The following is a 13114-nucleotide window of genomic DNA, read 5'->3' on the forward strand; positions in this document are numbered from 1 at the left end:
ACCAATGTCCTTGCCATAGCATGTGGTTGTGGTGTTGACTGTTGAGTAAGGGACCATTTCAGATGAAATATATTATGGTAAAATTGTTGTAAAACTTTGATGTAAGTTTAATGCAAAGACGGTAAGGTTTCCCACGTAAAATTCTGATAAATGGTAAAACTTGAGCTAATTATGATTCGGAAAAGTAATAGGGAAAGATTCTTTGGAAGAAGAACTCTGTGGTTATACAGTAAGTAAATTATGCTTGAAGAGCTGAAACGAATGCTTGCAAGTGCAGTGTCTCTCTATCTGCATGAAAAAGGTTACTGAAAGATAATTGTGACCGTTTTTCACCAGTTACTTAATGTGACATTGCCTGAGTAACCATCGTCGGCGAGTAGTCTGCACCAGACACCTTACTTGCACTTGACAATGAGTTGGAACGGTGCAAGGGAGCTTCGGATGTCGAGGTTTCTGGACTCCCATTGAAAATGCTCATGTCATTGAACTGCCAATCAGTTAAATAACCAGGTCTGGATGCAACAGTGCTCACTTCAATGTCTCCTGTCAGCATGGCCACTACTCGTGACATTGGTGGCCGCATTGTTGGTGATGCCTGAGTACACAAAAGACCTACTCCTAGCAGACGAATGGCTTCTTCTTTGTTGAAACTGTTCAATATTGGATCCACCAGCTCCAAGCCATGGTTATTTTCGTATAAGTTCCATGCCTAAAATAATAATGAGAAAACATTGAAAGGAAATGGTTTGCATCTCTTCTACTTGGAGGAAAAAAAAATTTAAATCATGAAAGAACTTTTGTTTATCATACCCATTCAAGAAGATACATCCTTTCCGGTTCCAAGCTCGAGTTCGCATTTGGACGCCCGCATAGGATCTCCAATGCCACAACCCCAAAGCCAAATACATCAGCCTTCTCAGTTAAATGGCCAAGCATTGCATACTCCGGTGCGAGATAGCCACTTCAATAAATACTCGGTTTTAGATATATATTTTTAGGAATAAAACTATAAAGAAAAAGTAAAATCCACCCTACACGAGTTGTCGACAGAGCAAGGGCCAAGGGTGATAGCTTTCGGATTGTGAATACAATTCAACTTTCGGGCTGCAACAGCCACGCATTAGCCAAAAGTTGGAGAGTATTACAGTCAAACAGCATCCAACCCACTGATTGGTAGACAAACTCAAGAGTAGAATAACTCCAAACAATACACAAGTGTCAGAAGAGCTTTTACATAGTCCCTGCAATTCGCGTGCTAATGTGAGTCTTTCTGTCATCATAGAGCTTTGCCAAACCGAAATCTGAGATTTTGGGGTTCAGGTCAATGTCAAGTAAAATATTACTAGCCTTCACATCTCTGTGAATGATCCTGGGATTTGACTCCTCGTGAAGATAAGCTAGACCCCTTGCTGCACCCAAGCATATATTGTACCGAGTCAGCCAATCAAGATATAAGTCACTCTTTCCTGCATGAAGTGAACCCATTTCCCAAGCAAGCTTTAGATCGTAGCAATAACAATAACAATAAGAAAAAGTATTACTTTACTTCAGATTGTTACCAAAGAGTGCTTGATCAAGGCTTTTATTTCTTAGGTACTCATAAACAAGAAGTCTGTTCTCTCCCTGAATGCAGGATCCATACAGTTTCACAAGGTTGCGATGTTGCACTGCAGAAATGATGGAAACCTCTGCTACAAACTGACTCTCCCGTGGTGTGACGTTACCAAGAGTTTCTTCACGGCTATTTCTCTACCATCAGATAGCATGCCCTGTAAGATAAGTAAATAACAATTCAACCAGTACAAGCCATTAGATGGCCACTCAGATGAATACTAGAATGCACATACACGTGTATGTTGCACCGATTATAGCCAACTTCTTTCTATATTACCTTGTAAACTGGTCCAAATGCTCCCTCTCCTAACTTATTTGTTGGACTGAAGTCCTCTGTTGCAGTTTTCAACTCAGCATAACTGAAAGCATTTGGCCTGTTGTCTATTACTAGAAGTTCTGCAATTCATGAGAACATAGATTGTAGACAGTAATATGGCTTCCAGGGAAAAAAAATACAAAACAGTAATTCCCTTCGTTTTTTGACTATAAGTTTAAACTTAGTAGTAGAGAAATCAAATGTTGGAAGTCCTAAGGATGACAGTATGAATCTTGAGAAGATAATTAACAGTGGCTAATGTCCAAATTTTCATCGGGAATCTGTTTTGTATAAGAAAATAATGAACTTTAACAAGTTTTACATATGGATATCTTCAATCCTAAGGTAGTATGTACCTTCGTCATCATTGCTGCTTGATGCCTTCCTCCGCCGATAGAAAATAGCTAAAGGACATAAAATCATCAGAAGCACAATAGGAAGAGTTACACCAACAATTATGCCAGTCCTACTCTTTGCTGAGCTTGTTGGTGGAAGGTCGCTGACAGTTTGACGAAAGTCTGAAAATGATTAGATGATCAGAGTAGTTGGCACAAGTAATTGAGACCTACATCAAGTAAAGTTTATATCCACTACATTACCTGCAGGTGTAACTCTGATAGCTGAAATGGATGGTCCATAGTAAGCTTGTACAGGTATGCAGCAAGTTCCCTTTCCAGCCCAAAAGAGATGAATCTCAAGGAAGTTTTCAGATACTTGAACTTTGAAATCTCTTAGAACGACTTTGTTTATGGCCCCACCAGCCGCACTTCTTATGTTGAAGTCCTTTATCTGAAGACTTCCCTGAAAAATTAGGAAAAGGCTGCAGAAATGACGAAGAGTATTGTTTAAAGAAATACATAAAGTGCAGTGGTAGTAGCCATGTAGATCTTATTTTCGTAAAACATCTCTAAACAACAATATTGTAGTTAATGTAATCAATTAACATCCGAGTTTCTGATTTGGAAAATAACGTACAGCTAATAATAACTGAGCACAGGCAGAATGATATATGTTCAAAGGCCAAGGCACAGACCTTTCGGCTTTTATGGAATACAACAATAACACTTGGCTCAAAAAAAAAAAAAAAAACAATAACACTTGGAATCTTGGGCAAAATAATGTACTTCTTATTACCATTTACGAAAAAAACCAACCTGTATATAGATATCGAAAACACGCCTTCCAAGACTCTGCCAGGTTCTCAAACTTTCATCATCAAAACCAGTCTCTGCAAACTGTAAGTTTACATTGTATTTTCCATTCTCAAGACCTAGACCGTAGTATCTTAGTGATCCTGGCGAGAGCCTTGCAGTCTGGAACAGTTCTGGGTCTAGAGTACCTCTAATTGGCCCCAGGGTGTTTTGGATGTACTGAGCATTTTGATAAAACAGTACCACATTGCTAACTGCCCATCTTGTAGAGTCCTCTACATAATATGATGCTGGGCCAAGAGTTGAGCTTTCAGCCTCATAAATTGTGCCATCAGTAGATGTCTTCTGTGGGCCACCACAGTTTATCGCAAAGGAGGAATCTGTAAACCAGAAGAGCAGTGTTGTACGTTTTAAATAGTTCATTCAAAAATGTAATGTCGTAGTATGTTATCAGTTTATCACTTATGTCTTCAACTTTCTTCACCGTGAGATTCTTAGCTTGTACTGGTTGATATCATATGGTGATTTCTTCTAGTTTGGAACTTCAAATGATCGACGCGCTAAGTGTCTCTAGTCTCCCTAGTTGATAGAGCTTATTTCACTTTATTAAGATAAATAGAATCAGAAAATGTGATTGTCTCTAGAAACTACTTCAGAATTTTCCAGCACTTATCTACATTTATCCTTTTGAAAAGTACATTAGATCTCAGATCAGTCAGTTTAGATATTGTTGTAAGTTAATGAAAGTACTTAACTTCAGTTTGATCTCTTAAGCACATATAATGCATGTAAAATTAATAGTCCCTTACTTTCGGTCGATAATATATATGTTATGAGAAACTACTACAACTGGAATTAGTGCAGCAGTGACATATTTCCTAAGACATGCGAGTGATAAAAGTGAAGAAGGTTGCTTACAGCGTGGAGATACCCTATTACACGGAAACTGTCTTTGAAGACAATCTAGCCGGGAAGCCAAGAAACTAAATGCATACCAAGTACATGTCAGAAACTAAACAAAGGGGAATAAACTAAGTGGAAATATAAATTGAGATATAGCCATGTAGCTAAGATTTATACTAGGCAGGCAGTGAAAAGTACATCATTGCTTCGAGTCCAAAATTTCTCTCTTTCACATTTATTTTGACAAGTGAAATTGGCAGTAACTCACCTATTGTTGGAATCAAATGTCAAGTTGTTAGCAACAACATTCCTGGATGAGACGGTGCAAGAAACATGCATAAGTATTCTAAAAATCACTGACCATCAAAAAACGTAAGAATCAACAAAAGCCATGCATTGTGATTTTCATGAGATAGGTGCTAATAGCATTTATTTAACTGCTGCTGGTAGTATAGAATATATATTTGTTGTATGAATTAGGAAATATATATTTCGGAAGGAAGACATATAGCTAGAGACCACTGGTAATGCAAGAAAACAAGAAGAAGACGGAACTTTATGCTGATCTATGATAAAATAGATGGGAAATATATATACAGAAAAGAAAGACATCATGTCTAGGCATAGAAATTTAAGTCACAGAAACAGGTTCTTTGCATCATCAGACATTCAGACATACAGTTGAAGACTTGACTCGAACCACCAAGATGGTAAACTTCCAGACAATTTGTTGTATGACAAATCTCTGCACATAAAAATATATGCAAGGTAATTATGCATTTGATACAAATAATAAAGGATGAAAAGTATGAATACTCTTGTAAGTAAGTTGAAATTATGCTGGTAAATGCAATCAAGGAACCGCAGGGCGAGGAAAAAATTCCTTATTGTCTCAATAAGAATAAGAACAAGAACTTACACAGTGATAAGCCTTCTCATCGCAGGAAACCTGCTCATTGCAGGAGGAATGGTACCAGATAAGCTATTGTTTCCGAGAAACCTGCCCATTGCAACAATTAGAGGGCAAATAAATAACATGAGATCCCAGTCAGCACAAAGAGATCAAAAAGTAATCCTATTTATTTGTTTCTTACAAATAAGAGAGGGAATTCAGATTGAAAAGGGAGCTTGGGATTTGTCCACTTAAATTGTTGAAGCTGAAATCCCTAAAGAAGAAGTAGAAAGCTTCAAATTAAACAACATCAAGAAACTAAGACAATGGTACTTCAATGGAAGTATGTTTCTTCACTGAAAACCAGCACTATTTATTTTTAATGTTCATAAATATGTAAATGAGGGTTTGTGTAGGTAGTGTGTTCAGGTGGGGTTTAAGTTCCAAGATTAATATTATTACTCACAGTCGCTGTAATTTTTCGTACTCTCCAAAACTATCTGGAATATTTCCAGAAAGCAAATTATTTCTCAAGATTCTACAAAACAAAGAGTTCTTTATTGTCAGTGAAACATAATAAACGAGTAGTTAGTAATTAGGATTATTGATTATTTTAGAGCATGCTGACTTACAGAACAGTTAAATTTTTCATGTCTTTCACGAAATCCAATGAAGAACTCACATTGGACAAATCACTTATTCTCCTAAATAAAACATAAGAAAATTAGTGAAAATATTACAGTAGGGGAATACAGAAGTGAAGTTTAAAGTGACGAAAACCACTTACAAATCATTTAACCATGTCAAACTGGAATAACTGGATGGTATTGGACCTTCAAAAGAGTTTCCTTGGAATCTCCTGCACACAAAATCAACAATATCAAGAAAGAGCAGAACACAAACATAAACACAAATACACCCCCACATACAAATAGAGACATGCAACTTTATAAGCAAGATGCCGTTCATACAAAATAAATAATAAAGAAAAGTTCAAGATATAAGTATCAAATGAAGTCCAAATAAAAATTCATGACAAATAGCTTACAGAGATGTAAGCTTTGTCCAGTTGCCAATGAAGTCGGGTAACTTCCCTGTGAAGGGGTTATCTGACGCCCACCTGAAACACAAATGGTTTTGCCGCACATATGATGAGACTAGTATATGATCCGATCCATCGAATGAACTTAAAAGAGCAAATACAAAGACAAGGTCAGAGAAAATCGTACATGGTTTGCAAGTTTACAAGATTCGCCAACTCTGTAGGAATCTCTCCTCCCAGACCAGCACTGTCTATGTAACTGCCCATTGAAGATCAAAACTTTAAAATTCAACTAAAACTAACATCACCTAGGATGATTTTGAATTGTGAGATACCAGCAGTAATAAAAAAAAACTACATCTATGCAGGCTGCAGCAATCTCTACGCCTGAAGTACATCTTGTTATTTTTTTTTGTTTGCAAACTTTTTTTGTTAACTTTCTGAGTCGTAATTTCCTACAATCTCTGGGCTTGCTCATTTATGTTAAGGTCTCACTTGCTGGAGTCAAGCTTTGCCCTGACCACAAGTTATGTTGTGATCAATGAGGCAAACTTGTCTCCCTTCTGTTAGATCTTCCCTTTCTTTTTGTGAACTAAAATTTCAAAGAACGTACAGGTGCTCGAGATTGACTAAAAGACCAAGCTGTGGTGGAAGTGACCCGGAGAAGTAATTTGAGCCAAAAGCCCTGAAGAAAAACAAAATATAACATACACAGTAATAGTAAACAAACATACAGACCACACAAAAGAAAGTAAAGAACACATTAACATAGTTATTAGATATCCATATTTCAAATGGCTCTCAAGTTTGCATAACTTTCTTATAAATATGCCATCTGCTCCACGTACAGCTCTGGTCAAGTAGTCATCAATTCTTCAAATTGCAGTCAACCACAAACAAATACTCATGGTGGCAAGCATATTACTAATTGATGATCTAGCTGGGCATATATAGATATAAGGGATGCCAAACTCAGTACGACTTGTGGCTGCTGGCGCTAATGCATGCATATAGTCCAAAATGACAGAACATGAGAATAGCCTTCCACCTTGCTAGATTATGCTCAAAGATTCTTTTCTGTAATGCAAACACACTAATTTTCTAAAACAAGGGCCTGTAATTCAATAGTTATGGCATTTGGAAATAAGTCAGCAAATTTCACATGTTCACCACGCCTACCATACATGAAAAATACTCTTTGCCACTCTTTTGCTCTGCCCTCAACATAATTGGAATTTTCAGTTAGCTTAAGACAAAAAAGTACTAAAAAAAATTACTCTCTTCTTGTAAATTCTATACAATGCTATGAAAATGCAGGCTAGAATATATCATCTCTCAGTGAATGACCATATTTTATTGTGTGAACAAAAAAAATGTGAAGTTCTGGAACATCTTACAATATGCGCAGATTCTGAAGTCCTCCAAGCTCCTTTGGGATGGTCCCAGATAAGGCATTAGTACCGACTGACCTAATAGAGAACATATAGTTAAAATAGCTAGATCTATTTTTTTTTTTTTATTTTGTTTTCTTTTACAGTATATAGTATAAGTGCCTCCAAAAACAAAAATGTAACTTACAACATCCGCAATCTGGATAGATTGCCAAGAAATGCAGGCAAGGGACCTGTCAAGTAATTCTGATCCAACTTTCTGCATGGGATGAATAAATAACAATAAGAAACTAAAGAAAAATCATTAGTAAGTACTTTAGTTTTGGATGATATAGAATGGAAGCATTAAGATTTGGGTTGTGCTTGGGAAGACCGTTACAAGCATTGCTCCATGAGTTCACTGTCCGTTTTAGCTAAACTGAAGTGATGGAAGACATGCATTGAACTCATGATGCAACTTCAACCATCTTGGTAAAGGAATTCCATACTAAATTACATGGTTGTGTCTTGGATTCATTTGGCTAAATTGTTTCGCATTATTCAAAGGAAAGATTGTTAATTATATCTGAGTGGGGTTGTCTAGGAACAACTCTTTCTAAAGAAGTGTCTTGAAACTTGAAACAACTCTGTTAAGAAAAATGGGCATACCAACAACCACCAATTGCACTACCCAAATCTTAATGCTTCCATTCTATATCATCCATAAAAACATAACTTACTACAAACATATAATTAATTGCAGTTCCAAAAGCTTGATTTTCAATGTCTTTTTCAAGCCACTTTGGAAATTAACTACTGAAAATAAACAAATAAGAGATTAATAGAGAGTCTATAGGACCATACAGATGGGTCAGGTATCTGAAAGTCGTGAGTTCTTCAGGGATTACTCCTCTCACGTTCAATGCATATACTCCCCTGAAAAGTTGGAGATGGAGTACGTGAAAAGTTGTTATTACTACTAGCTAGAAACATTTATATATACACTAGAGTGAGGGAAGCATGTCACGTACAGCTGGGTAATGTGGCAAGTAGATGAACCATCAGTTAGAGAACAATTACACTTGATTCCTGGGTAGTTGACATCCGAATCCTCGCGATCCATATCAGTGGAGTCGATTGCAGTTCCACTACATGGTTCTCCACTTATGTTCCATGAAGCAACAGGGGCTGAGATTCCCCATTGTTGGAATATAGAATTTAAAGCCTTAGCTGTTTCACAACGTACCATGCACAAACCAAATTATAGGAATATATATAATTCATTCTAACTTCTGCTAATAAACTGTTAAGCTATAGAGTGGAGTGGGTACTATACCTTCAGAAGGATCAGTGGTAGCTTGAGATATACTGACGATGATAAGTGATGATAGAGAAATTATAAAACTAAGTAAACCAAGAAACTCTTCAAACTTCATACTCAAGCTACATATATATCAATATATATGTGACCAACGTAACACAGAACGAAACCAATCCGGCCTCTCTCTATATATATTCTTATATATATATATTTCTCAAAAGAAATGAAGATGAAAAGTGTAAACAGTGTTGTGATTCCAGATTGGAAGTAAGTAATTGACGCACATACGCCATACTGGGTCCGTTACACACTTACACTGGCCATGCAATGTTTCGTTCACACTTGACACCGTGGACCCGTGGTACGCAAGTGGGAGTGAGTTGAGTTAGGATCGTTTTTCCTGTCCACAGTCCACACTACGACTTCGTATGTAAGACTTTTTATAGAAAGTCGTAACATGCCAAGAAAAACAGACTGTGGCTGTATGCAAGAAGCAGAGCTACAGCGTGCAGTAGATATAATCTGTTAATTTTGTTTTATAGGAAGAGGCTTTTGGAAGTGTGTGAAACAGTGACACTACTTTTTTTTCAAAAGTTTCATTAAAGAGCATGTCTTCAGTGCGCAGGTCGTATGGTGCGCAGGTAATATAGGCCTTTGGATCAGTATTTTTGCCATTAAATACACATGCACCTCTTGGTATGAGTGACCGAGATGTAATAGCGCACCATACATCTCGCGCACCATAGATTTAGCCTTCATTGAAACCCCTTCCTCATAGCATCTCTAGGTGGTTATTGATGATTAAGAAGAAACATGCATCTACAAAAATAAATTAAATTACAATAATTGACTCAACGTTGGTCACTCCTAATGCTTCATAGATACTCGACAATGTTGGTCAATTCCATGAGTAGTAATTTTGAAACGATGTGCGCAGATTGTTCAAACTTCATTCCAAAGAAGATCGGTTTGAACGATGTCCCTGGTCGTCCCTGTTGGAGTTATCCCTCACATGAGGAGAGAAACCGAGTCGATTTAAACATCGCTTAATTCGAGGCCGCGACGAAGTCGCGACTTCGGCTTCGAGTTCGATAACATAGAGTTCCAGAAGAATATGTTACTTCCAGTCTTTCCAGTAGCGACTCGGCCAGAGTGAGCGCTACCGCCAGTCTATTTTCGTGGGCTTTCTTCTGAAATTTGGTTTTGGAGATAAAACCAAAATCAAGGTTTTGGAAAACCTAACCAATGAGAACCAAACAAGTCGGAAGGATTGGAATCCGGACTAAAACAAAGAGTACCTTTCTGCAGATACAACCCCAGAAAGAGATAAGAGTGATCTAGTAAGGAGAGAGACCGTAAGGGGAGAGATTGTAATCTTCCTTCCCATTTTATTAAGAACCGACTCTTGTGGAAGTAGGCATCATTGGCGAACCACGGTAAATCTTTGTGTTGTGGTTTGCTTTAAAGCTTTACATTATTATCCGTTGTTAATAGTTGTTTAATGAGTTGGGCATGTTAGTATAGGTTGTAGTTGATATTTAGATTTTGTCAGGAGTTGAATTGAGTTCATATACAAGTTATCCGTGTAGTGGGGAACCGATTGGTATTGGTATAATCCCCAACAAGTGGTATCGAGCCTTGGTTAGAATAGCCAGGGTGTTATCCGAATCTTGGTCGGGAAAGGTGTTTGTGAAATTCGAGAGAAGATTTGAGGTTAAATAACTTGTAGAGATGGACCATTCCGTGAACACTTTCATATGATGAGTCCGAATAGGAAGAACTACACCATCCGGAAAGCCAAGATGGAAGACTTGCTATATCGCAAAGGACTTGGCACTTCCCATTGAGAATGAGGGAGTAAAACCGAAAAGACCGATGAGGCCGAGTGGAAAAAGCTTGACGAAAAAGCGATTGGATACATTCGACGGTGGATTGACGACGATTGTCTTTCACCATGTGGGCCTAAAGAGACTACGCCTTCACCTATGGAAGAAACTCGAAGACCTTTATGAGAGGAAGTCGGGTGGAAACAAAGTGCTAGTCGTTAGAAGTTTGCGAACCACGAAGTACCAAGAAGGTTCTTCAATGTCCGAAAGCATCTTAATGAAGTACGTAATATCATCAATCGATGCATTTGATGAAGATCAATTTGGGAGGCGAAGTTGAGGCTTTGTTTCTATTAGGCTCTCCCCGAAAGTTGGGAGACATTAGCGGTTTCTCTACATGGAGCGACCAAGGATGGAATTGTTACCATGGAGATGGCTACCACGTCTTTGTTGAATGAGGAGACTAGAAGGAGTGCAAGAAGCGGCTCTTCTAACTCGTGAGGTCCTTTCACGAGAAACGGGGGAGAGGTCGGGCGAAAACCATCTCGTTCTAGAGGTGATGACGTAAATCTAGGGGTGAAGCTAGAACTCCTAAGGCGAGAGGCAATGTTACTATTTTTCGGATATGAAAGCGAATAATCGAAGAGGGATGAGAAGAATAACCGTGGTACATGAAGACATGGTGCGAGGAACGAAACACAGCAGATACTACCGCACTAGTCGATGACCTAGTGTGGAATGTGTCGATTGTGGTGTGTCTTTGTCCCGGAAAGTACCTCATGTCGATACGAGTGGGTGATAGATACAGGAGCATCCTATCACGTCAATCGCGATTGGGGGATTCTTCACTACCTACCGTGGTGAATATGGTGAACTATGGCGTCTCAAGAAGATTACGTGCATTCGAGATGTTCATATAGAAACCAATGTCGGCTACACCTTGACACTCAAGGATGTAAGACATGTCCCCGACATACGGTTAAGCCTAATTTTTTGGGAAATTAGATGACGATGGCTTTGTGAACTCGTTTGGTAACGGGGTATGGAACCGAAAGAGGTTCCATTGAAGAGCCGAGGAGGAAAGAAAACTTGCTCTCTTTACAAAAACACGCTAGTTTGTGTAAAGCAGTTTAACGCGCGTAAGAAGAAGCTTCATCCGAACCGGTGGCACGTAAGAGACCGTGGTCACACGGGCATAAAAGGGATGGAAGTTCTTGCTAAGCAAAAGGCCATGCCGGACATCAAAGGTACACATTTAAATACATGTACTCATTTGTTTGGTAGGAAAGCAACACAGGGGTGTCTTCCAAAGATTCCCGTCTCACGAAAGAAAGGACACCGTCCCTTGAGCTAGTGCAACAAACTGACTTATGTGGTCCTATGAGAGTGAAGTCCCACCGGGGAGCTTTCGACTTCTTGACATTCATTGATGATCGTCCAAGAAAGATATGGGCCTATACCGAAGACCAAGGATGAAGTACTTGGCGTGTTTGAGAAATTCCACGGCATGGTGGAAAGAGAGGGAAGTTGTTGAAGTGTATTCGCCGGATAATGGGGGTGAGTACATTGGGCCATTTGAAGAGTATTATTGCGAGTCATGGGATCGGCTCATGAGCACCGTTCCCAAGACACCGCAAATGTAATGGAATAGCGAGAGAGAATGAACCGCACCATTGTAGAGAGGATAAGATGCATGCTATCTCACTCTAAGCTACCTAGAAACTCTTGGGTAGAAGCAATGCGCATGACCGTGCATGTGATCAACCTGTCACCAAAGAAAGCCTCGAATAGTGATTATCCGGAGAGTATGGTCAGGCAGAGATGTTGATTATGGATACTTGAGGGTATTTGGGTGCAGGGCATTTGTGCATATTCCGAAGGATGAGAGATCCAAGCTTGATGACAAAGCCAAGCAGTGCATTTTTCTGGGTTATGGAGATGAAAAGTTTGGTTACAAACTCTATGATCCGATTAACAAGAAGGTAATCCGAAGTCGAGATGTTGTGTTCCTAGAAGACCAAACCATAGCAGACTTTGAGGAGGGTGAGAAGCTACAAGCTTTCACCAATGATCTTGTTGATTCAGAACCAGAAGTTCCTACTGTGGAACGTGCAGAAGGCATTGAGAATGCAGAGAACCATGAGTTTGAAGCTCATGATGAGAATCCTATTGCTCATGATGGGATAGAACCTATTGGTATAGAAGATGCAGATGAGATGCATGAACCACCACCGAGCAAGCGAAGTGCATCCCCGAGGCACCAATGAGATGGGGCAAGGAGGTCCGACAGAGAGAGACTAGCTTCAACCGGTATCCACCACATACGTGCTACCATCGGATGGTGGAGAACCTATGTACTATCAAGAGGCATGAAGCGTAGGCACAAAGAAAAATGGTTGAAGGCCACGATGACGAGATGGATTCTTTGCATAAGAATCACACTTATGAAGTTAGTTGAGAAACCCCAGGGGAGAAAAGTTCTCAAGAATAAGTGGATATACAAAGTCAAGCATGAGGGGAGAACAATCCTCACCCAAGGCTGGCTTCGCCTCTTTGTTGTGAAGCGGATTCGGTCAAAGGAAAGGGATTGATTTTGATGATTTTTTCTCTCTGTAGTGAAGATGACTTCTATCCGGGTGGTATTGGGTATGGCATAAGTATGAACCTAGAGGTTGAGCG

General features: G+C 39.1%; 1 protein-coding gene across 1 annotated transcript; it reads right to left on the minus strand.

Annotated features, from left to right (window-relative positions):
- Positions 1–127: 127 nt before the first annotated feature.
- Positions 128–8854, minus strand: LOC147479067 (putative LRR receptor-like serine/threonine-protein kinase At1g56140). The gene is given in 25 exon segments (XM_086582918.1): positions 128–709; positions 811–961; positions 1235–1466; positions 1560–1703; positions 1706–1769; positions 1892–2010; positions 2287–2448; positions 2530–2731; positions 3085–3461; positions 4000–4064; positions 4253–4294; positions 4664–4729; positions 4904–4984; positions 5079–5150; positions 5343–5414; positions 5509–5580; positions 5664–5735; positions 5925–5996; positions 6106–6177; positions 6532–6603; positions 7316–7387; positions 7497–7568; positions 8153–8224; positions 8320–8518; positions 8625–8854. Coding segments are annotated over 25 exon segments (3093 nt in total). The 5' UTR covers positions 8725–8854; the 3' UTR covers positions 128–340.
- Between the last annotated feature and the right edge of the window lie 4260 nt (positions 8855–13114).

The sequence above is a fragment of the Coptis chinensis genome, chromosome 9, assembly GCF_015680905.1.
Source record: "Coptis chinensis isolate HL-2020 chromosome 9, ASM1568090v1, whole genome shotgun sequence".
In the NCBI taxonomy this organism is placed as follows: domain Eukaryota; kingdom Viridiplantae; phylum Streptophyta; class Magnoliopsida; order Ranunculales; family Ranunculaceae; genus Coptis; species Coptis chinensis.